The sequence below is a fragment of the Pithys albifrons genome, chromosome 6 (assembly GCF_047495875.1).
Source record: "Pithys albifrons albifrons isolate INPA30051 chromosome 6, PitAlb_v1, whole genome shotgun sequence".
NCBI lineage: Eukaryota > Metazoa > Chordata > Aves > Passeriformes > Thamnophilidae > Pithys > Pithys albifrons.
In genome coordinates this window covers 55687862-55713274 of record NC_092463.1, presented here as the reverse complement: position 1 = coordinate 55713274, position 25413 = coordinate 55687862, and the positions used below count along the sequence as shown (strand labels likewise).

The 25413-nt window shown below is 40.1% G+C and overlaps 1 protein-coding gene across 3 annotated transcripts in view; it reads right to left on the bottom strand.

Annotated features, from left to right (window-relative positions):
* USP47 (ubiquitin specific peptidase 47) overlaps nucleotides 1–24455 on the bottom strand; it is a 52521-nt gene extending 28066 nt beyond the window's left edge. For 2 of the 3 annotated variants that reach the window (XM_071558982.1, XM_071558985.1), the window contains exons 1-6: nucleotides 24230–24455; nucleotides 4853–5056; nucleotides 3874–3990; nucleotides 2553–2691; nucleotides 1247–1343; nucleotides 581–726 (exon numbers count right to left, since the gene is read on the bottom strand). In XM_071558982.1, coding sequence (XP_071415083.1) covers nucleotides 581–726; nucleotides 1247–1343; nucleotides 2553–2691; nucleotides 3874–3990; nucleotides 4853–5056; nucleotides 24230–24268 — 742 coding nt within the window. In that variant the 5' untranslated portion in view covers nucleotides 24269–24455. The remainder of the gene's footprint in view (nucleotides 1–580; nucleotides 727–1246; nucleotides 1344–2552; nucleotides 2692–3873; nucleotides 3991–4852; nucleotides 5057–24229) is intronic. The other variant, XM_071558983.1, reaches the window with a different exon arrangement.
* Nucleotides 24456–25413: the final 958 nt, after the last annotated feature.

Below are 25413 nucleotides of genomic sequence, written 5' to 3'. Positions count from 1 at the left end.
TAAAAAGCTACCCATGTGTTTAAGTCTATACCTACTATTTACTAGTTATTCATTACTGGGCCAGTGTTCAATTCCACAAGCAGCTGTCTCTCAGGTTAAGAGAGAAAAACGAGCAGCCAGCTTGCTCACAATGTTGATGCATAGACAAGAACTGTGTACATCAGTAAGAATATGTAAAAAAATACAGAAATGCTAATGTATACTTATAAAATAAACTGCTTCAGACTTATGTCCCATTTTATGCTGCTTCTCCAAAACTCAATATCCAACTCCATATCATCATGTGATAAAGTAAAAATCAACAGGTTATGGGGCAAAACTACACCATACAACTGTCAAAGACAAATAAAGTGTTTTATTTGAAGTAGACAATAATATGGGTAATTTCATAAATGCAACATGTGCATTTATCATTTGTGATTTAAAACAGAAGCAGGTTTCTCATAAAGAGTCACTTTTTTAGAAACAAATAACAACTGTAATGACAATTTAATTATTCAAGTATTTTTTCCCCCACAAACAGCAGTTTAGGCCCCACAGCAGGCAGCAGCTGAAGTAGATCACACAAACTACACTTTACCTTCACTGCTATCCCATCCAAAACTCCGTGTGACATCTGTTGTTTCAATTGCCCTTTTTTTGCTGGTCTGCAGTAAAACAAACAGTCTTTGAAGCTGGTAGGGGATACTCCTCTCAGGATCCTCTTCAGATTCTTCAAATTCCCACCTATGCACAACACACGATATTTGACAATTAAAAATTCCAGGAAAGCATTACTCAAAAAGGCACTTAAACCAGCATTTATCACATTTCAAGACAGTCTGCCAGGTTACAGAGGTGAACTGCAGCTCTGTTTCTTGGGAAAAGTCAAGTGTAACTCCCTTCCATTTCTGCACTAAATGGCAATGCTATTTTTTACATTTACAACGCTCACAAAAACGAATGGAAATTTTGAAGCCATTCACGGCATAGACACGAACTGAACTTAGTATCGAATTTAACGTCAAGTCTGAAGTTTTCAAGATTCTTTAAAAAGCCCGTCCATGCCACAACCAATAATATCTCTTAAAATTTACTAAAAATCTGAAACTCTTCAGCAGATAGAATTTCTAAGTCAATGCAACTTGACTTCAATTATGCTTTTCAGTACCGAAACAAGGAAATTTTGACAGGAGAAATTCCAAAGAGTCTCCTATCAATATAAATCAGGACAAATTACGAACAGTTTTTGATTCAATATACTCACTTATACAATGCATTTCTAAATTCAGGAGTCATGAAAAGTGTTTGTAGAAGGCTGTTCAAGTAGCAAGTCATTGCTTGATTTACTAGCCCCACATAACCTAAAAATACAAGAACAATGAGATGGAAGTAATACAAAAAGATGGGAAATCACTTTAAGAGTTAAAACATTTGAAAATAATACAATTCCATAACACTGTTATGAACTGCATACATCTGTTGTTATTTTTTGTTATTTACACTACAAAAATCGAGGGAATGTTACAATTGCTCATTTATAAGAGCAATAGAGAGTAATAGTTTACATAACAGAAATAATTCCCCTGAATAACATGAAGTTATTTTAGTAATCACAACAATACCAATATTTAAAGCTAAATTTTGCACTAATATATACTAGATACCTAGTAGATTTAAATATTTTACACAATAAAAGAGAATTTGCTAAGAAACAATTGTGTACTAGCTTACTTATCACCTGATGCCAACTAAAAGTATCCCTGTAATAATATAATTTGTATATGCACTGGTTTGTAGTATTACCTCAGAACTAGAAATTTAAAAAAAACCAACCAACCAAAAACAAACTCTAAAGTTCCCACAAAACACTTCTATTCTAAAACCTTCCTCCATAATAGTTAATTTAAGAAACTAATTGAACTACTAAAAATCAGCGTCATTTTTATTAGCTGAAAATGAAATTACTTATACTAATCCTAATAGTAATCTTAATATTTTCTCCAAAATGCACCATATTAGCAACAATGATAAGCAAGGAGTATATAGCAAAGCACAGTGTAATAAAAAAATTAAATATGCCTATTTATACTCTGAAGCTCTTAGTAACTATTAAAAAAAATAATCTCAGTACCATACTAGTAATGAAAAGGCAGCTACTCCACAACACAGGCATTTTCTGTGAAGAGACTGAGTCAGAACACATGTATTTTATTTATTACTCTATAGAAATCAACATTTCAATTATATTAAAATCAAAAAAAGAATGTGGCAGATAAACTTTCTTATTTGTCAAAAAAAAATCTTAAGCGGCTGTGAATTGGTGTAATATGAAAGTCATCTTTGTGCCTGAATTGCACTGTCCCAAGTGAAAAAAAGATGGAATACAGTTCTTTTGTTTCTAAAGTGCTAAGAGAATATCACAGAAAACGTGACAGAAAACACAGTAGTAATGTGAAGTTTCTTAAAATAAATTGCAACTTAATAAAAAAACAAATCTTGAAGTGCTGCTATTTGAAAATGTGCTAAAATAATTACAAATTGGCACTGCCTTTTAAGAGAGAACACTATACCTGTCTCTGATTTGCTCAGGACTGAAGAGTAAGAGTAGCTTTGACTGACATAGTCACTGGTACATCCAATAGAGCCTTCTCTTGGAAGAGGGCCTATAAATCTCTCTTGTGCACCCTCATCTGTTGTACCTGACTCTTCCTGAAAACAAGCACAATTCAATGCACAAGTTAAACAAGGAATTTTTATGGAAACAACTTCGTTTGATTTCTTAGCCATGAGAGAGAAGTAAATTTTGCTAAGCATGCCCCACAAACTTTTCAAAATCGCAGATACACAGTGTCTCTTTAGTTCTGCCCTCCAAATTCTGAACCCCTTCAGACATTGTTCTTTGTGTTGTTGAAAGTAAATGCCCTTTAGAATACCGTGTAACCAAATACAGTGTTACAATGAATACAATAAGCAAGCTTGCAATTTACCATCTCCTGCATCTCATGTTTTCTGCACTGAAACACAAAGTTCTCCAGATGAAAAAATTTCCATCCAATATTCTTTCAGAATCAAGCTTAAATTCTGATCTTGTAAACAAATACTTGTGAGGGTTTTTTTTTTCCCTTTTTCAGATACTTGAAGTCCATAACAAAGGCTAAGCAGGCCAACATTATGCTCATACAAGAGCCAAGCAGTAAATCTTAACATATCACTGCTCTATCCCATCCTTAATTTAAATAAGTTGCAGCTGTGTGTATCACATATTTGAGAAGTAGGAAGCTTCAAAAATTTTGTTATGGCAAACAGCTGCTTCTATCAACACTGAAAACTCTTATTCATATGTATAAAAATACACACATATACATACACATATATACACACACACACATATATATACACATACATATACATACACACACACACACACACACACACACACACACACACACATATGTGTGTATATATATCCCCCAAAGGTAAATGTGGAAGCTGGTAACTGCTGTGGATATGGGACTGCTGTTTCTGAGAATTCTTTCCGAGTGGCCTAATATAGGATTAGGTACAGGATTAAATATGTATTAAGATTTATCTCTGAACACGTCAAAGATTAATTAATTATATAACCTTAGAAAATTACTTGCAGCAAAGCATTACATATTTGACAAGCATGAATAAAGAGTGACAGCAAACTATTACTTGAATTAGTCCTACCCAGAAGAAACCCACAAGTGTAAAACAGTAGTCTAAAAGTCTGTTGAGAAGGTTCCCAAAGAAGCTTTTTATATGAAAAACAGCCTAATTTTATTTCATTTTCTGATCTCACAAGAGCAATACAGGGAACATACACCTCTCCCCCCCTACACTGTGTAGATTAGTGAAGATTTTACTCACCGGCACCGTATGAGGCTGCTCACCATCTTTGTCTGTCAAATGCAGAAAGTTCTTCTTCCCTGGCTCAAAACCAGCATCAAGAATAGTTTTGTCACTGTTCTGATCTATTAGAGTCTGCTAAAACAGAGTAAAACAAAAAAACAACACTTTTTTTTAAACATATCTATATGCAATTAATAGAATCTGTCCAAGTACATTGCTTAAAGTAGCTTCTGACACTAAATATTCAACCAGTAAACAAAATGTACTCATCATTAATACTGAAATAACTCGAGAACAGTTTAAGAAACAGCACAGTTTAACTTAGATGCTGGTTAATCTATTCAGGAGTCAACACACTGGTCTACAAGTTTCTTGAGAACACCACAATATCCACTGTCTTCTATAGCTCACAGACACCTTTTTCTTAAAATAAAAAAATTACTTTCAGTGGGCATATACATGACCCAAAACAAACTGGCATCTATTTCTAAACAACTCTTAAAAAGTTTCCCAGGTGTGCCTACAGAAATCATATTAACTAAAACCAGCACTGAATTACAATTAAGTACAGGAGTGATACTAATCATATTTTTTGTATATAATACATTCAAATAGGAGTTACTACACAACACGCTGCTGTTGAGAAAACATTTCTCAAACAAGACCATAGGAAACAGACATTAATTATCATGGGTATTATTACTAAAAATACATACTGATAATGAAAACTAACATTACATCTGAATGATATGTTAGTTTTTGTTTAATGATTAAACACATGTATCATTAAAGAGCACCCTTTGAGACTAAAATTCAGCCAGATCAGAACAGTGGTGTCAGTCTGCTCTGGGGCACCTACCACAGAATTTTACAGGAACTGAAGGAACCCTGTGCAATAGATAGAAGTTTTCTACACTGTGAAGATTTAAGTGTACTTTAAATACACTTTAAGTGCTGATTTGCTACCAAGGGGAAACAGAAAGCACTTTTGCCATACCGCTTCAGTTCCACTGTCTCCATTGCCCCACATCAAATCAAAAGATCCATTCACGTAGCCCACTTTGGAGGCCACGTCTTCGAAGAGCCTTTTCACCGGCGTGGACGCCGGCAGGTTCAAGGTGACACGCTCATTCACTGTCTTGGAATTTGTGGTATCCTGTATTATACACAGCACCCTGGGCTCCTCAGCAGCACTTTCTGCCTGAAATGACAGCAGACAACACTTCATGAGTAAAGTGAAGAACATTTTGGAGCTTACCTGAAAAATCAAAGTAAGACTTCGCCAATAAAATGCAGTGTACTTTTACAACCTAAAGATCATTAAACTAGATTTTAGTTTTCTTATGCCTACAGTCAAACATAAAGAACCCTCCAGTTTTGAAAAATACACAAAACCAACCTCCACTTTTATAGAAAAAGAAGGAATTTGTTTGGGTGTAGAAAGAGAAACTGTTCAAGTTCCACACAGAATTTCAGTCACCAAATACGCTTCAAATCAGGAACAGACTTTCAAATCATCACTTCCAGCTCATATTTTGCTTTCACACAACAATAAATTCTGCTGAAGCAGAATATACCTTTTTGACTTCTAGGAATGTAACCCAGAAAATCTCTAAGCTTCCAAATAAACCCGGAAGCTGATCATTAAACAGAGAGTTTCATAATCAAGTCACCAACTTCCTACTAAATCCACTACTGTCTGAGTCACAGATGATATTCTTCTGCCTGGACAGAGTAAGAACATTAGCACTGCCAAATGGCTTATGGACAAAGTAAACAGTTTAAATAGAAATCAGAAAAGTAACAAACTTGAATGAAAGTGGCAATGGAACAATGATACAATTTTATGGACACAGGTAAAACAAGAAAACCAGCATTTTCCCCAAGACTGAAAACCCAGGAAGTCAAAGATCTAAAGCATAATCAATTAATTCTCTCAATTATCCAAAATTGTAGCACAACAAGGAACAGCTAATATTTAAATACACATCACACAAGAAAGGATCAGGTCAGTAAAAGGAATAATTAGTCCCCATGGACTCAGCCTTTCAAGCTGTAACACGCAGGAAGCATTAGTAATGCATGTCAGGGGGCCCAAATCTCAGTCCATGGCTAAAAGCCACATCAGCTAAAAGGGTAAAAAGACACATGCAGTACTATCACAATCTTCAGTGGGTAAGAACAATAAATGATGGTAACTCTGTTCATGCTAAAACTGTCAGCAACATCACAAGCATCTTCCAGAGAATGAAGAACTACAAAGAAGATCTGAACAACTTTGGCACCCCTTGTATTTCTACACAACCAGCCTCAGAACACAGATGACCACCACTAAAGTGGTACAGTCCTTTATGAGAGCTCTTAACATCACCAAACCTTTTGAAAAGGAACATGGGCATTTCAGCTGATGCTGCATGTCTTCCTTTTACAAAATGTCAGGACCTACCAGCAGAGCTCATGCAACTGTAACATAACATGTTGGCTGACTGCAGCATCTATTCCTATCAGCGTCACAGAAAAGTTGTTAGAGAACAGCAAACAAAACCACCCTCACCCCCAGCCTGTCTGACGTAAGTTTGCTCTCAGCTGTGATTGGGCTTTAGACTCCAATTTCTCTAAGTTTATCAACTGTAATATCCGGTCTGGAAACCTTCATTAACTGAATGCTCAAAACAATTCAAGGTACCGTTTCCAGCAAATCTGTGACATTTCATCTTCATACATTACATCTTTCCTGGAGAATTTTACATTTATGAACTACTTTCCAAGAAGACAGACAAATCTGTTTCTAAACATTAACCCCACATTAAGAAGAAAACAATTTGGAAGTCAAATTAATTCTGACATATTATATCCTCACTTTCATCTCCAGTACCCACAGAGACACAGGGCTGTACTTGAGTAGAGTAAAATTAAATTTCACCAGTGATTACATCTCTTCAGCTCTCGCCTTTAAATTTCCCAACAAAGCATCTTTTTTTTTTTTTTCAGTTAAACAAGCAGCACACGGCTTCTCTCTTTCATTGTGTGGTTAGAAAAGGGAAGATAAAGCTTGTTCAGTGGTCTTCTTTCCTGATTTTTTATAGAGAAGATGAGCAGCAGCTAAACCCCAGGAAACTGGAAAGATGAACCTATACTTCCTATCCAGATGCCTCAGCACTGGTGGAGGCTTGCTCTGTGTGGAAGCCCACCCTCCTCTATGGAACAGTGCAGAGAGGCTAAGAGCATTTTCTACAAAACATAAAGTTCATCTAGGAACAATTAATTTGGATTTAATTATTCCCACACTAATTTTGTACTGATCCTAGAACTTGATGGGCTGCTGTATATGAGCATTATCAAGAACGGAAGTCCTCCCTCCACTGGAGACTCAGTTCCTTGTTGCCCTCCCGCCTTTATATAACCAATACTTTAACTTCCCCCTCTCTGCACAAGTTACCTATAAATTCAACTCCTCCCACTCACCTTTCTCTGACACCTTTGATAGTGAATCACTTGTGACTTACATTAGAGTTGCTACTGAAAATAATTAGACACACAGAATCTGAGGGATGGAAATAACACTAAGGGAACAAATTACAGAAGATTACAGAAGATTTGCTGTTTGGGTTGCTGCATGTTCCATGTCACAGAAATCCTCTCTTCCTTGATCATAGATGTAATTCTGACAGACTGAACGGGTTTAACTCAGCGTTAGTGTAGCAAAGGGTATTAAGTCATCATTCATTTGTGCTGCCACTGCTTCAAGTTGTTCATAGTAAAGAGATAAAGCAAAAATAACCTCAGTCCAACTCTATGCACGGCAAACATCACACACACCATCTGAACTATCAGACAATGCAACACCTTCTTTGGGGCTACTTTACTGCAAAAATAGTGTGAAAGGCAATACTGGCCAGTGATAGATCCCCAAGCTGTTCTGATGGGCTGTTGTTAAACTGTGTCCACAACATAAACATAAAACTTAATTTTAGTAATTACATAATCTGTTATGACAGCTACAGCTTCTTCTTTAATGTAAAGCTACAGAGAGCCAAACCCCCACACACCAGTGTAAAAAGAATATAAACATACTCAGTTGGAAGCTTCTGCTGTTAAGACTGGCTATGTACATTATCTTTGTATTCAAGAACATGCACCAAGAATTTAATGCCAATAGTTCATGCTCATGTTAAAATAAACAAAAGCTACAGCATCATGCCTTTATTATTTCTTGGTTATCATTTCACAAAGTTGATTTCATCTGTCTACCTGTGAAAATTTCTTCTTCATTTCAGCAAAGATACTTTGTCTGCAACTCCAAAACATATCCTATAGTATATGAAAACAAAATTAACATGTCATAACAAAGTTGTCAATTGACTTTTATTTTGCATAGTCAGTTTCATAGTACAAGTAAAATATTATTACTGAGTTTCAAAGCACCATTCACAGAATAACTTTAGAAGGAATAGACTACTATTTAAATTATCACAGCAACAATGTTACAGAAAATGTCAGTTAAATTGTAATACGCAACAGACTGCATTTCATAAAGAAGTGAATCAATAAGAAAACGGAAACAATTCAAGATACAAATTCGTATTAACGAATCCCTTAATTATCTTTAAAAAGCCCTCCAGACAGAGGTAAATATTTTACCACAAATGATTCAAGCACAGGATTAGCATATAACACTGTAATTCTGTTTATTATTGCATGTATGTATTATGAAGCTACCCAGTTTCATATGAAATTATTCTTTCATGCCTGAATTATTTCCTGTAGGAAAGTTTTTATTAACATGAACCCATTTTGAAGTGTGTAGCTGAAGGCAGAAAAGACATGAAGTTACTGACTTTATTCCTAAAACTCTTAAAGTAAGCGTGCCTTAGTATCTCTGTTGTACCATCAAAAATACAAAACCAAACATTAACTGTACAAAACTGCTTTCAGACTGCAAACATCAAATTAGCCAGTTTCTGAATCCGAAGATTTGTACTTTATATTTTTCCAGAAAGGAAAAACAGGAAGTGAGAATGAAGACACTAATAACATCACTGTTCTTTCTCTGAATTTCTTCAACTGTGCCCTCAGTAAAGATTATCAAAACAAAAAACACCAACATGATCTTCGCTGACGTGCCCTATTTGCCCCACCAAATGACCTATAAAAACAGCCCAAATTAGACTTCTCAGCAGGATGACACATAAAGCAAGATTTTTTGCTTTGTGCACAGGGAGCTGAAGATCCAGTTCTGAAGTCTTAATATTCCAAGATTAGTAATTATTTTGTCTAGCAGTTTTCTTTACACACCACTTTGTAATTTCAGATTTGACAGAGGTTTTAAGAGTTAAAAAAACAAATAAAAAAACCCGAATCAGAAAACCAACACCATAAAATTTAAATGTTTTGCTGCTTACCAGTTTTACCTGCTCTCAATTCAAAGTTACAGTTTGCTAAAATGACTCAGAGTTTAATAGAGTCCCAGAACCACCATTCTGAAACTGCTGATTTGTAACACTAAGATCGTTATCAAGTACGATGCCTTGTGTCATAAGACTTAATTAAGTCTTACAATTTTCCTCCTGATCAGAGACTCCAAAGAGCCTGTTCTTTAGCCTGAATTCCTTCTCTCCAGAGACAGGAGAGCCAAGTTTGGTGTACACAGTGGCAGATGGAAGTTGTGGTGTGCTATTTGACTTCGTGTATGCAGTGGAGGATGAAAGGGGCAGACAGGCTACAGGTATCACCTGGAGAGAAATATCTACAGGCTGCTTCTTTTACAAAAATGCTTCCGTGCTCGGATCTCAACTCTTGTTTTCTTAGTTAAGGACTGCTGGAAGATTTTCAAGAGCTATTTATTTCACTAAAATATCATAGAAGAGATCTAACAAATCAAATTTACAAATTATACTCTTATGTGATGCTCAGTAATTTTACAAGTAACTGAGAGCCTTCAGCTGTTCTAACAAGACAAATCATAAAATCATCATCATCATCATCATCATCATCATCATCGTGGCTGGGCTTCGCAAACCAAGATTTTTTGGGAAGGGCTGTCCCCATGTGGGTGTGCCCTTCCAGCCTGTGCAGTGGATGTTTTAGGTGATGCACAGCGTGCGCAGAACTGGCCCCGCCCTTTAAATCCTCAGGTTCATCTGCCATGGCCAAGTGAGATTGGACAGTGCCAGTGAAGTCCTCAGGACTAGAACCTACAGCCCCCGGTATTGCCAGGAGGGCTCCCATCCAAGTACTGACCAGGGCTGACCCTGGTTTGCTTCCAAGATCTGATGGGATCGGGCGTCAGGGTGGCATTTAACTGCCTAATTACAGAACCACTTGGGTTGGAAAAGACCTCCAAGATCATCGAGTCCAACCTTGGACCAATCACTACCTTCTCAACTGGACCATGGCAGGAAAGCGCCACGTCCAGGCAGTTCTTGAACACCTCCAGGGATAGGGATTCCACCACATCCCTGGGCAGTCTGTTCCAGTGCCTGACAACCTTTTCTGTGAAGAAATTCCTCCTGATGTCCAGTCTGAACCTTCCCGAGTTCAGCTTGAGGCTGTCACTGGTTGCCTGGGAGAAGAGGCCACCCACCACTTTGCCACAATCTTCTTTCAGGGAGTTGTGGAGAGTGAAAAGGACTCCCTGAGCCTCCTCTTCTCCAGGCTAAACATCCCCAGCTTCCTCAGCTGCTCCTCATGGGAGTTAGTCTCTAGACCCTTCACCAGCTCTGTTGCCCTTCCCTGCACTCAATCCAGTACTTCAATGTCTCTTCTGAATTTAGAGGCCCAGAACTGGACACAAGACTCAAGGTGAGGTCTCACCAGTGCTGAGCAGAGAGGTACAGTCACTGCTCTGGTCCTGCTGGACACACTATTTCTGATTGCCAGGATTTCTGATAGCCAGGATGACACTGGCTTTCTTGGCCACCTTCAGCTGCTGTTGACCAACACCCTCCAGCTCTTTTCTGCTAGGTCACTTTGCAGCCACTCTTCCTCTCGCCTGTAGCACTGCAGGGGGTTGTTGTGACCCCAGTGCAGGACCCAGCACTCGGCCTTGCTGAAATCACAGATGCATCATTCTTTCAAATGCAGCATTCCTTACTTTTCAATTAAAGCATCCACTCTAATGCTCTATGAATAAACTTTATGGTAACCACAAGTCAATTCTACACGTTACAGAAAGTTCCTCTCACCATGGAAATTTATGCTTTAAAGTACAATTAAGAGAATAAAGGTCATTCTATAAAGTTGCTTAATGTTGCACTGGTAAAAATTACTCTGGAATTACCACATCAATTATTTATTACACCTCACAAAATCAATAAGCATATTAACTACATAGTTCCAGGGTTTCAAATTAACATATACATGGTATTCAGAGACACATACAAAAATACCCTACTGACTTTTCCTCAGAAGAAATAAGAGCAGCTCCTCAGGCAGTGAGCACATCCATTCAGTAGTTGAGAAGTCCTCAAAGGTTGATGCTGCTCCTTTGCCATACCATGACATAGTATAAGCCAGTGGTTTAGTGAAACACGTTGCAGACCACCAGCTACATAAGCATCTAAAAGGCAAATGAGGACTGCTACTGAAGGTTACAGAGGGACACTGACATACTTGAGTGGTGCACCTGTGTGAACCTCATGAAAATCAACAGCAGAGTTCAAAGTCCTACACCTGTGTCAGGGCAATACAAGCCACACCTACAGGCTGGGCAGAAAATGGACTGAGAGCAGCGCTGTGGAAATGGACTTGGGGGTGATGGTTGATGAAAAACTCACGACGACTGAGCAGAGCACTCACAGCCCAGAAAGCCAAACATATCCTGAGCTGCATCAAAAGCAGCAGGGCCAGCAGATAAGGGAGGTGATTCTGCCCCTCTGCTCTGCTCTGATGAGATCCCACTTTGAGTACTGCATCCAGCTCTGGAGTCCTTAGCATGGAAAGGACATCCACCTGTTGGAGCAAGTCCAGAGGAGGACAAGGAAGCTGATGAGAGGACTAGAGCACCTCCCTATAAAGACAGGCTGTGAGAGCTGGGGCTGTTCAGTCTGGAAAAAAAAAGGCTGTGGGGAGACCTCATAGCAACCTTCCAGTATCCAAAGAAGACCTACAAGAAAACTGGAGAGGGACTCCTCATCAGGACTGTAGTGACAGGACAAGGAGTAAATGGTTCAAACCAAAAGAGGGGAAAATTTGTTTAAACATATGACAGAAATTCTTTACTGTAAGGGTAGTGAGGCACTGAACAGGCTGGATGGACATTCTAGAGTGCTGTGCTACACAAGCATTTCCCCCATGTACCTTTCTAACAAATATTTAATCTTTGTTAAATGAAAGATCTGCACCTGCAAGTTGCAGAGCATAAAGGATTTTGTCACACTGAAGCAATTCAAGCTGTTATTCTGTATATACTAACAAAGGCAGAATTGTTAATAGTGCCATCTGCACAACAGACACTTGCTTTGACCATATAGGTTCTGTATTTCTTGAAAACAGAGGAACAAAAAAATAGAGTGTTACTAGACCTGTCACAACAATATTCAAATGCAAAACTGCAGTGGTTTTAACACTGCATTTAGATGTGGCTTACTATTTATCAACTTTGAGTTAATTAAAATTCTATTGCAGCATTTCACTAGCCTTATAAGAACAAACCATACATTTTATTTTTCAAATGACAGAAGATTCTCACTAGATTTTAACTTCTGCTTCAGTTCATTTATAAAATTATTTTCAGAGATTGAAAGTGAAACCTAAAGCTAAACTCAAATTTCATACAGATTCTACCCAATATTTCCAAATTCCAGTGCTTCCAGCAGATAAAAATAGACAGAAAGTAAAATCACAAGTTTCAGGTCAAGAGTTTAACCAACAGATTTCTGAAGTTTGACTGTCAAATAAAGTTAATGACCTATTGAGACTTGACCAGTAGAAGATCCTGTATGTCCACATCCTGTAAACAATTCTAACAAATCACTGCAATATAGAAGACAGACAGATCAGTAGCAAGCAGCAAAGGCAGACACCATGCTTATAATCGCAAAATTACATGGATGGCTAAGCCTAAGACAGCAATTTCCATGTTGCTTCAGCAGCTTAAGACTACCACATGAAGTGCACACAAGTGACCTGCCCCATTACTGCTGGGCAAACTTTAGGGCACACATCCCACATCTGTGTAACTGATTTGGTGCACATTTCCAGCAGTTACAAGAGTAAGTGAAATCTGGGAGTTTCAACCACAAAAATGTAGTCTATATTTGTACCTTTTACTTCTAAAGTATCATCACACAAAAACATTCAGGTGTTAACTACAGTTCAGCTGAACAGAACCTTGACTTCAACAACTTCTCAGTGATGACAAACTATCAAATCAGCTCCTTTAGAACCCACAATCATAATTCAGGAATTCCTTTACCTACTCCAAGAGGTCCAACCCATTCAACACTACACTACACTGACAGCACTGGATTCTGCACAAAACCTGAAGGTCAAAAACCTTTCAAATATACAGCCAGTAAGGGGAAAATAATCAGAGAGGACAAAGGTACTATTTTCATCCAAAAATTGCTCTTTTTGTCCTGGTGCATTTTGAACCATAGACTCCAGAGTCGTTACAATCCACATCTCCCTTCTCCTCTTAACGCAGATAGTCACATTTCTCCATGTTTTCTGCAAGCCCAACAAACCTGGGTTTGGGTGCCAACTTCCCTGACACAGCCAGGTCACTCCCCTGAGAAGGAAATACAGGATGAGAAAGGTCCTTGGAATGAGGGAAACACTGAGCAGGTGATCCCAGACTCACATTTGCCATTGTTTTAGAGGAAAGAAGCAACTTCTTTTTCAAAGACAGCTTACCTAATTCTGTCATAGCACTGTGAGCTGTTACTCAACACAGGTGCCTCACTGCAGCTTTGTCTGAGTTAATGAGGTGCTTTAGAGTACACTTCTGTAAAATGAAATACACTTTTTAAAAGACTGATTCCAGGAGGTCTTAAAGGGAGTAATTTTGAACTGTTAACTTGATATATCTCGTGTTGGAATGTTTCCTGAGGCAAAAAAAAATTGAACCTTAAGACACAACCGTTTAATTTTGAATTTGACTGTATAGCATCAGGTTTGTGAGTACCTGAATAACATACCTCATCCTCAGCTTCAAATTCTTCATTACACCTAGAGAGACTTCAGACAAAACCCAACAACGTTTTGAAGCTAGTAAAACTAAACAGAGGATTTCTGTCCCATGGCAAGTAATGAAAAAAATTACTTTACAATGAGCCTAAAATACCACCAAAATTCAAGAACACCTATCCTATATATAGGTAATTACTGAACCTTCGCCCCCTCCCTGTTTTTTCTCCTCACCCAGGATGTTAAGGATTCACAAGACTTAAGAAAGCCCTTTCAGTCTATTCTCTTGACTAGGAACAAGACCAGAAAATAGAAAAGAAAACTACCAAATGACTGTGTACCAGGCCAGGCTGTAACAAAGAGAATTTTCTTCACAGAAGCCTCTAAGGTGCTATACTTTAGATTTGTGACTGTAAAAGTGTTGATAACACAATCAAGTTTTGGCTCCTGCTGAAGGGTGTTTGCACAGCATCAAACCCTTCAATTCTTAATCTCCCCCAGGGGAATAAACTGGGGGCTGTGCCAGAGGCTGGGAGAGGCCACCACCAGGCTGGTGACCCAGACTAAGCCAAGAGATATTCCATGCCATGTAACACCATGCTCAGCAACAAAAAGCAAAAGAGGAGGTTTAGTTAGGCTCCATCTTTGCATAGAAATTGGCCGGGCATTGATGTACCTAGAGAACATGGTGAGTGATTGCCTTTGCATTCCTTGTTTTCTGGGCTTCTTTTTGTTTGGTTCCCCCCTCTATTCTTACACTTCTCCTTCACTTATTAAACAACTTTATGTTGACTCCCAAGTTTTCTGCTTTTACTCTTCCTTTCCTCTTGCTTTGTCCAGCTGAGGGTGGGAAGGGAGTGAGCAGCTGCACACGGCTCAGCTGCCTGCCAAGGTTAACACAACAGGGTGATTTTAATATATAGTCTTGAAAGTGGTATCAGTATTGGTATAATTTGCCATGACTGAAATGGGTCAGTATTTTTTGTTTGTGCCTTTTCCCTCATTGCTTATCAACATTTAATACCCATTCACCTCTAATGGGTCACAGAGACTTCAACCAACTTCCCCATCCCCACAATTACAGTAAGGGAGTCTTCAAAGACATTGAAAGGAAAAGAGAATAAAAGAAAATGACGAAATATTTTTGAAAGTTGTCAATAGAGTAAAAGCCTGAGAGACAAAAAAAACACACACAGGTTAGCCCAGCGATGTACCCCATTACAAGGACTGATCTCTGATTTCAACCTTGTGAACCCTTATCTACCTCAGTTCACACAAACTCTTTCACTGAACACATTTGCAGCATTAGGACTGTGGTTATGCCATTTCCCCTCTACTTCAGTTGATGGCATTCAGCTATGCTTTCCCCTCATAGTATTTGATACACTTCAAAGGAACAAAACTGATGCAATAATATGGGCATATTCCACCTATTTTGGAAACTCAACATGTAAGACTTTGAATTTACAATGCACTAGTAACTTTTCACACAGATATAGCAGCCTAAAACCTTTGAACACAGCAAAGCTTTAGTTACACAAGCAGCTGAAGCTGGAATAGCTGAAACTGCTGCCAGAAGCAGCAGTCATGCTCCCACCTGCTTATTTCCACTCCAACCCTCTCCCCTTTCTTGTGCTGGTACAAATGATCCTGCAGGTACATGTTGAGTAGACTCAGATAGCTAATCCTTCTTAAAAATACTAACTGCTGGTTGGTTTTTTTCAGTGGGTTAGTTTTAACCAGTCAGCCCTCTAACTTCTCAACAGAACCTTAACTCTCCTGGAAAAGGCCTGACTGATATAACAGTACCAACAGAGTAGTAGGAGAAGTATTTTAAATGCATGTATGCTATATAGTACTGCTTAAAATACTGAATATCAACAACACTTGGACATAACTGCATCTGTGTTAGAACACCAAAGGGACTGAAATGAGACCCTTCACCCCGAAGTCTGAGTCCCTGTAAATGGCAGTGCTGCTCACAGAACAAGAGGAGTAACTCCCTGCCTCTATTTTCAACGCCCTAGAAGAGCAAAAAGTGTCATTACTGTGTCAATCCCATTGCTTCTGCCCTCATGACATGCTTGCCCTGTTTTCCAGCCTGCTGTAGACACTGGAGAACTACTGCAGATCCCAGGAAGCAGTTGGGCCATACCAAGACCAACAGTCCTGGCTAAGTGAACCCTACAAATGCCATCCTGTGGGGGATGACCCGATGCAGAGAAGAGAAGAGGTACAACATAAGTTTTGTAGCAGGGTCTCTGCAATTTTTTTGCCTTTGGAAAATGGGGTACATGTTTTACTCTCTTCTCTGCACCATGAAGATTATGGATTTGTTTATTGTTTAAAAATACCACCTCCTCAAAAATGCTTCTTTAACAACAAAATCACAGTTAAAAACAACTAAAAGTGTTTGCCACCTTGTTGAAGCAGAGCTCCATGCCAGCTGTCCACTGTCACTCTTGTAAAATTCATATGGACAAATTATTTTTGTAATACATATATACTTCCAACTTTTTAAAACATGTCCAAAAATAACCTTATGCCTCAGAAACAGAATCATAGAATCGATTGCTTTGGAAAACACCTCCAAGATCATCAAGTCCAACCCTTGGCCCAACTCCAGTCCCTTTACCAGATCATGGCACTCAGTGCCACGTCCATCTCAGTTTAAAAACCTCCAGGGATGGTGAATCCATCCCCTCTCTGGGCAGCCCATTCCAATGCCTGATTACTCTCTCTGGAAAGAATTTTTTTCTGATCTCCAACTTAAATTTCCCCTGGCAGAGCTAATTGTTTACCTTTGAGAGTTTGCTCCTACTGTTGTGTATTACTGGGTCATTTGTAAAACACACTTATAAAAAATAGAAATGACAATGAAAAAAGTTGGGTTGGGACCAGAAAAAAGTACATGCCTGAAGGATGTTTCAAATACTACAAAAAAGGATATAGGATGAGGGGACACGCATCTGGGGAGAGCTGAACTGGAGACTAAAACATCCACTTTTCAGTTTCACAGAAGCTATTTTTCATATTTTAAAAGACTTTAAACATGCCTTACTAAGAACATCCTGAAGAACCAGTCTTCTTACACTTATCTCCTCTTTTAAATATGGTAAATTAAGGTGATTCAGGATTAATTACTTGCCTCAAAAAATCAAACGCAGCAACTGCCAATAACAAAGGAAAGCAAATATTTCCTGGCCATACCTATAGATCACACAAAAACTCCAGCAAAGTTTCCTGTTAATAAATTAACGGGTAACAGAGAACAGTTTTACAATCTAAATAGTTTTCTCTTTACCGCTGGACATTTTGAGTATTTCACTCTCTTATTCTTAAAGGTTGTAATTTTAACTGATTATGTTTTCTTTCATCCTATGACCCTGAATTGTTTAACTTGCATGGGGCTTTCTAACTACACTAAAACGTGAGAATTAAACGTAAAAGGAATTTTCTGTATTTGAAAATTACCTGCCAGCCTCTCTAATTCCTGACAATATAACCTTTACATTCACATCTGGAACAGCCTCATCTGTGCAGCTTCCTTTGTTTGCATCTTCTCTTCTACCTCCTTAATCACCATGCTCCTTGTCCTTCCTTCAGAAAAAGATGAAAAACAGGGCTACAAGAACACCCCGTGACCATGACTACACTTGTGTGCATAACCTATATCGCGACATTTGTTTTCTATGGAGAGTCACAGCAGCAGTGGATGGACTTGCCCTCCATCTCTTTCAGCATGGAATTACATGAACTTTACAGAAACATTTTCCTATGCTGCTCATAGTCTAAAGGACTTTCTGCTGGATTGAATTACAAAGGCATCATTACCACAAAACCAAATTAACAGTCTGAGCAAAACTAGTACCAAGAAGAGTCTTGTCTTTTTGAACAATTTTGAAAATAAAGGTCTACATCCCTCCAAAATCACCAACAAATATGTATATGCTAGGAAATTTAATCATGTGCAGTTCAGAGATTAAAACAGCATTACAGGTATAGTTTTTAGCCCTTTCTAATTTTAAATTGTCCAGCTGCTGCTGAGAAAGGGAAAACAGAAGCTGAATAGTGAGGTGTGTTAGCAGGGATTGTGCAGCTCTCCAGCTGTGAGTGCAGAATGAAGGGGAACAGTTCAGAGCATAAGCACCTGGAAGTCTGGGCATAAACTCTACCTGCTACAAAGGACTCCAGGGAAAACATGGAACTCTGGAGCACAATGTCTCAACAGAAGGAACAGATGTGACAATGTGTACGTGAGAAAGCACCTGGGAGATTTTTCCATATACGAACTGATTGGAAATATTTTATTTACAAAACCCAGGCATTCTACTGTAAGTTTCTCTGTCTGCTACTGTTTTTATTCTTCCTTCACTGTTACCAATCTCAGTACAACACCTACATAAATCAGTGAACATACCTGCCCTTCCATTCCTTTAGCTCTTGCAGTTCTCTGCCAAACTTCTTCAGAAAATGGTATTCACATGTGCAGACATTGTTTATTGTGAAAAGTTTCACCATTCTATCAAGTACATTTCTCACACAGCTTCAAAAGTGGATGATTCACCAATTCTACAGAATTCATGCAAACTTCATGTTACTGAGGCAGCTTTCATCACATGTGATTACTGAGAAGCTACACCTGAACTCCACCACAATAACAAGTTCTAAGCTATCCACAGAACTGCCAGGCTAAAATAATCTGTTGTCGCTTTTTCAGAAGCGCCTGAAGTGTCCTTGTTATCACAATCTCAAAAATTATATTGAATCAAATTATCTGTACCAATTTTACCCCTTAGTACTTTCAGAACATGCCCAAGAACCTTTCTAGAAATTATTTCACCTGCCAATGCTGTGCAAGAGCATTTGCTCAGTGCAAGCTGATGGCATACCAAACATGCAAGAAATCAAAGGAAATACGACACATTTTGCAGTGTCTGAAACTGTGGTCAAGTTGGTTGTTCTTCACAAGTTCACCAAAAAAAAAGAAATCTAAAAATTACTAGCCTTTACAGTAATCAGGTATCTAGTTACTAGTGGCATCATTTTGAGAATATTTTGCTCAAGACAAGAAAAATAAGAAAATGTTAAATAGGCAGCTCGTCTGAACATACACTGTATTAATTCTCAAAGGGCAAAGAGTAAAATATAAGCTTAAGCATTTACAAAGGAATGAAGAACTTTTAAAAATTGAATAAAAAGGTTGAATGTGTACACATAACTCAATTTTCTACAGACGTAACTTTCACACTTGGTTTCTCACATAAAACCCAACATATTTTCAAATACAACAGAAAGAGTGAACCTGTGATTGGATATATGAAGATTTAAACATTATTTAGTGTGTTACAGTATGAACAGTAATGTACAAGGGGAAAACATTTAAAATAAAATCTCAGCCCTCTGGTTAATTCTGACAAGACTAAAACATGTAATTCAAGGGTAACACAAATTACTGGTCTATTTCAGTAAATGTCCACAACTTTCAAACATATTAATATCAAGACATTTTATCAGCAAAAAGAGGTTGCATAATAATCAGTATCTGTGTGTTGGTTCACTAACATTTCAAAACTATGATGCAGGGCTGCATAGATTAAGCACACAGGTTTTAAAAACAACAGAAAACAGAATTAGTGGACTTTAGTTCACTGGAAACTTTTTTTTGTATACTGAAATTCTGAGCTCAAGAGTGTAAAATGCAACATTAAGAAGTCTCTGCCTCCCAATAACTAATTCACAGCTTAGGAAGAAGTTTATTACCAGTTTCAGCAACAATGTGGAGCTGCACAGCAAAAAAAAATTAAGGATTATACTCGTACTACTGCACGCATTTGATTTAGAAACTTTAATCACCAGTGACGCACAAAACATGAGAGGAAACAGCATTTATTGTTTGTGGTGATGTTCAGAATGTATTACTGAAGGGAAAACAAAGTGATTTGTTATTTAGTTGTCAGATTGTTCTACTGAGTAGTAGTAACTTCAGCCAGCAGCATTCACAGACTGAGGCCACAGTAGCAAGTGCCACCTGACAGGCAGTTGGTACTGGTCCTCCTCAGGCAAAACCTTTCCATCAGATGATCTTGAGGTGCTGCCAGTGAATTATCCTGACCGCCTTTCTACAGTGCAGATTAAATACTCACATACAATATAGCAAGGCAAGTAAATTGTGACTGGGACAGCCAATAGCTAACAAAGCAGGGAAAGCTCTTGCATTCTACTCTCAAGCCTTACTCACCAACTAAATTATAATCAGAGTATCATTCAGAAAGTATCTGTTTGCAAGGAACAAATTACTTGGTGAAACTGTGTGGATATTTTGTTTCCTACATTTGATTTCCAAAATACCTGCTCAGTTAATGAAGCAGTCAGTTTCTCCATGTGTCACTATCATACCTTTATGTTTTATAATGGGCACATGAGAAAGAAAGGAGGAAAAATTGATAGATTATGCAAGATGTAAGCACTTGTAGAATCTTTTAACACATGGGAATGAAAAAACAAGGATGTCATCAGCACTGAAAGGAACAGCATCCCTTTACTGAGCAGAATTGCAAAATATCTTAATCAGATTCCCGCTCTTCTAATGAGGAAGTCAGAATGATATCCATCAAGAAACATATCTGATTTTTTCAGTGCAGAAGATGAAAATGCATTCATTAGTGTAGGGATGAAAAGACTCACATTAGTTTAGCTGAGAGAGAATTCACACTTCCTTGCTTGATTTAATGTCAGCAAGTACAAAGCACACATATATATATATTTATTCTGACAGGTGTACTTTGGATAGTTCATGCTGGAACATGTTGAGAAAGTATCTGCACAGCATTTATTTAATCAGTGGCACAGACATTTCAAAAACGTCACAGCAGAACATACTTTCTATATTCTGACCAACATTTACTAAGTTCTGATGCATCTTGATTTTCAAGATAAGTCTCATCAAAGTTCACTTACATTACCAGTAAACACACACAGGCATCTTTCTCACCAACTCAATTGATGAGAATATTTTATTATTTTCTGTTTGAAGGAGATTTTCTCCAAGTAAGTTTCAAGTTAACTTTTCCTGTAAGAAACACTGAAAGCCATAGGTGTGTTTTCCCTTCTGATAGCACCATTTTCTTCTTATTTCCAATATTGTCTTACCTGTACTATTCTCCCTCCCTTCCCAGAGTTACTGTTAATTACTGGACTAATGGGGTAAAAACTGACACCTATTAATGATGCAATTTTTACAGGATATGCTCAGACTTTACTATCAGGGTGCAGGGATGTCCTGTATGTTACTCAATCCCTTCTGTTTACTGGATATAACAGAAAACTAAACTTAATGATTTATCTTTCAGATGAAAAGAGCAAAGGAATTGTAGACTGGAAGGGAGAGGAAAACAGACCAGCTCACACTGAATCCCAGAACTACTGAAAGGGATTCTCATTGCCCACACCATAAGGAATTATTGGTCACACAATTACAGGAACAGTTGGGAAAGAGGCAGTGGTAGGGATGCAAAAATAAACTACTAAATGACTGCATAGCCTGTGAAAAATCTTAATAGAAAAAGAAATCCCAACACTGGTTATTAGAAACTGCTTTAATACATCTGTTCCAAAGGAGAAAGAACTTTAAGCCAAAATCATGAGCAAAAGGAAACAACAAGGCTCTGATTACCTGGACTTCAGAGATGCAGCTGAGGCCATGAAATGTCCAAAAGAAAAGTTTTCGTAAGAGACTAACAGAAGATATTCTAAGTACAGAGTGAATAAAAAAAATCCATATAATATATGTTAAAAACAGTGAGCTGAGCTCCTGTTAGCATGTTAGATACAAACCCAAACTGAAGACTTATAATCAACCTAATACTTATCTTTCCATTCCAACACAGAGAGGCTGGTAACACTAGAGACATCTTCTATTACTTTTCTACCAAGGCATCATATAACTTGTAGACAAGAATCAAAATCCCTTTCCCATTCACTCCTTTAGAGGACTAGTCATTCCCTAAATTGGGCTAAAGCAAACATTACATTGCTTCTTGCCCTTTTACACTGGAATGGAAAAGAAAATATGGTTGTGCACTCATCTTTAGCAGACACTGATTCACAGCCCAGCTTAATCTTTGAAACAGCATAAGGCAGTGATACAAGCAATACCTCTCAGCCTGCTGGGAAGGGACAAAAATCATGAACTGTAATCCTTTATCCATCCCTAAAGGCAGAACTGAAACTCCAAACCATCTGCCTTGTCTCCAGCTCCTGTTAAGGGCACAGTATTTAGGAGAAGGCTGTTGAGAACTCTGAGACCTGGAGAATTCTGTTTACCCATAACTCTGCAATGAGACTATTAATGAATCTCAGAAGGACTTAATGGGAATACTATGGCACAGGATTTGTTAAAACTTCATAAACTGAAAGTGAGGATACACTGAAAAACATTGGAAAAGTTGAAGATAAACTTCTATTACATCACGTACATGTATGTATATAAATATGTATCATATATAGATATGTATTATATATAGATATGAAAAAACTATGGTCTTAACAAAAATAGTTCATCTGTTTTCTTCCTGTATTTCATTTTAACATTCTCCTCAGTTTCATTTACTTAAAAAATGCACAGAGACACAATAAAGAACAGGAGAACACTTCCTGAGAAAAAGCAACTCTCTCCAGTATTATCAATGTACAAAGGTTATAGATTTCACAGTTTGTTTAAGATATCCATATCTACAATCACATATATTCATCTTCCCTTACCCATACTTCCCTCACTACAGATAGAAATGCATTCAAAATCCTAGTCCAATGAGTCAGTTAAAAATACACATCTGATTCATACATATATTCTGAAAACAACTCCAAAGCCAAGGGGGATACTATTAATATACAGAACTAAAGAAATAGCCTCAACTAGCTGCTTTTGTTAATCATGGTGTCTGTTCCAGTTAACTACAGCTACTGTCACAATGTTTGTTCTGCTATTCTCCTTTATGTGTATGTTTGTTTGCTTTTAAAATGAAATATTTAAATATACAAGTTACTGCATCTTCTATACCTGGGCTTATATTTTTGGAGATTTTGTTTAAAAGGTGATATTTAAGCCACTAACTATTACACTCCATCCCTTATGTGAAGTTTCTGGAGATTTCACTTTCCTATTGAAAAACTAAATGTCATCCTTTAAACCTCAGTATTTTAAGAAAGGAAAAGTTACCTTTGTCCTACATCCACAACTGTACAATTGCACAGACAAAAAATTGTTTCTAAAATTCAGTGTTGTTATTTGTTTCATAGATCTGCTAAAGGATACCATTGAAGTCTTTGCCTGACAAGGCCTCCCGCGAGAATACACGACGGAACAGGTAAATGTGACACTGACATTTGACAGAAAACCAACAGCACGGGTTTGAGTAATTTATCAGAACAGCAGAAGGATCAGAAAAGTTGGATGAATGTGTAAGAGTACCTGCTCAGGAAACAAAGTTTCTGCTGATACTACCAAACGAGCAGCTGTTTCCAAACATTTCATGCCACCGTTCGAACTCCTTCCCCTGCACAGTATCGCTCTACTTGACACGTGTCATTTGCCTATCGCTGCGGGACAGAGGCTTCGCCTTCCTTTTTCACTCAGGCTCTTATCTTTACCCCAAGGCCAAACACAAGCCTCCCTCCTTTCCCCTGCAGCAGATGGGAGCCGAGGGGCCCAGAATAAAAGAAACAACCCGCTGCTCAACCCATTCCCCCCGGCACCCACCGCGGGCGCTCCCGCCGGCCCTGCGGCGCTCCCGGGAGGGCCGGGCCGGCCCCGCACCCGGCGGCTGCCCCTCGGCGCGCCGACCCCTTGCCCTGAGCCGAGCCCCGCTTTCCGCCCTGCCCCGCAGCGCAGGGCCCTGCCCGCAGCCCCCACGCCCGGCGGGAGGGGTCGCGCTGCCCCCCGGCCCCGTGACACCGGCCCGGCCCCGCCGCCGCGCAGGCCGCGCTCCCTCCCGCATGCCGCGGCCCGACAGGTGCAGCCGTCGGGCCGCCCGGGCCCTGCGCGGCCCGCGCTCGGCCCCGGCCTCCTCCTCCTCTCCTCGCCAGCCCCTTCCCCCCGCGTTCCACCGCCACCCCCGGCCCCACACAAAGACGGGTCCCCCCCCGCCCGCCGGGCCAAATACGGACACGGCGAAGCCGGCCCGGGCCTCCCTCGCCCTCTCCTCGTCCGGCGCCGGCGCCGGCGCCCTGGGCCTGCCCGCCTCACCTCCTTGGGGACGAGCTGGTTCTCCTCGCTGGGCACCATGGCCGGCGGCGCAGAGCGGAGCCCGCAGCAAGCTGAGCCGAGCGCCGTCGTCAGCAGCAGCGGGAGGCGGGGGGACGCCCGCGGCTCATCCTCCTCCTCCTCCTCTTCGTCTTCGTCTTCCCCCTCCTCCTCCTCCTCCTCCTCTTCTTCTTCTTCCTCCTCCTCCTCTTCCTCTTCTTCCTCCTCCTCCTCCTCCGCTCCCGCGGGCAGCGCCGCGGCCCCGCCCCGCCGCCAATCCATGGCCAAAATGGCCGCCGGCGCGGCTCTCGCGAGAGGCGCCCCGCCCCGGGCCCGCCGCCCCCATCGCCCTCACCCCGGCCCTGGCAGCTCCCAGGCCTGGGTCGGGCCTGGTTCCTGGCCCGGTTCCTCGCCCAGCACGCCCGGCCGAGCCGCGCCGCTGTTGACTGAGCGCGAGGGGCGGCGCAGGAGTCGCGGCGCGGAACCGCTCGCTTTGCCGCGCCCGAAGAGCGGCGCGGGGGAGCCGGGGGCGAGTCAATGGGCCGGTCTGCCCGGGGAGCGGTGCAGGCGCCGGCCCTGGGGGTATTTCAGGAGACACGGGACGGGACACTCGGTGTGACACGGGGACGGTGCACAGGGTGTGTCCGGCCACGGGTTGGACTCGGTGATCTCAGAGGCCTTTTCCAGCCCAGTGGATTCCGTGATTCCGTGAAAATGGAGCAGCGGGAAAGGGAGCGCGCCCGGGTCGCTGCCCCAGGGGCGGCACGGTCACGAAAGGGTAGATTTTTGTCTATAACGAGGCTTAAATATATCTGGTTTTTGTGCCACCTGAGATACGCTAAAAGCCAAGTAAGAATCACTAGACGAGACTAAAAGGCACATTAGTAGAAAAGTAATTAATGTTGGTAGGTTCTAGTCCTGAGGACTTCACTGGCACCGTCCAAGCTCGCTCGGCCGTGGCAGATGAACCTCAGGACTGAAACGGTGGGGCCAGTGCTGTGCACGCTGAGCCTCACCTAAAATCCACTGCGCAGGCTGGAAGGGCACGTGGGGACAGCCCTTCCCAAATCCTCGTTCGCGAAGCCGAGCCACACACACACATTAATGTTTACCTCACTGCAAAGTAGTTCATAAGTGAAAAGTATTCTACTTGACCAATGAAGAAGGGTATATGGTAGTGCTACGTC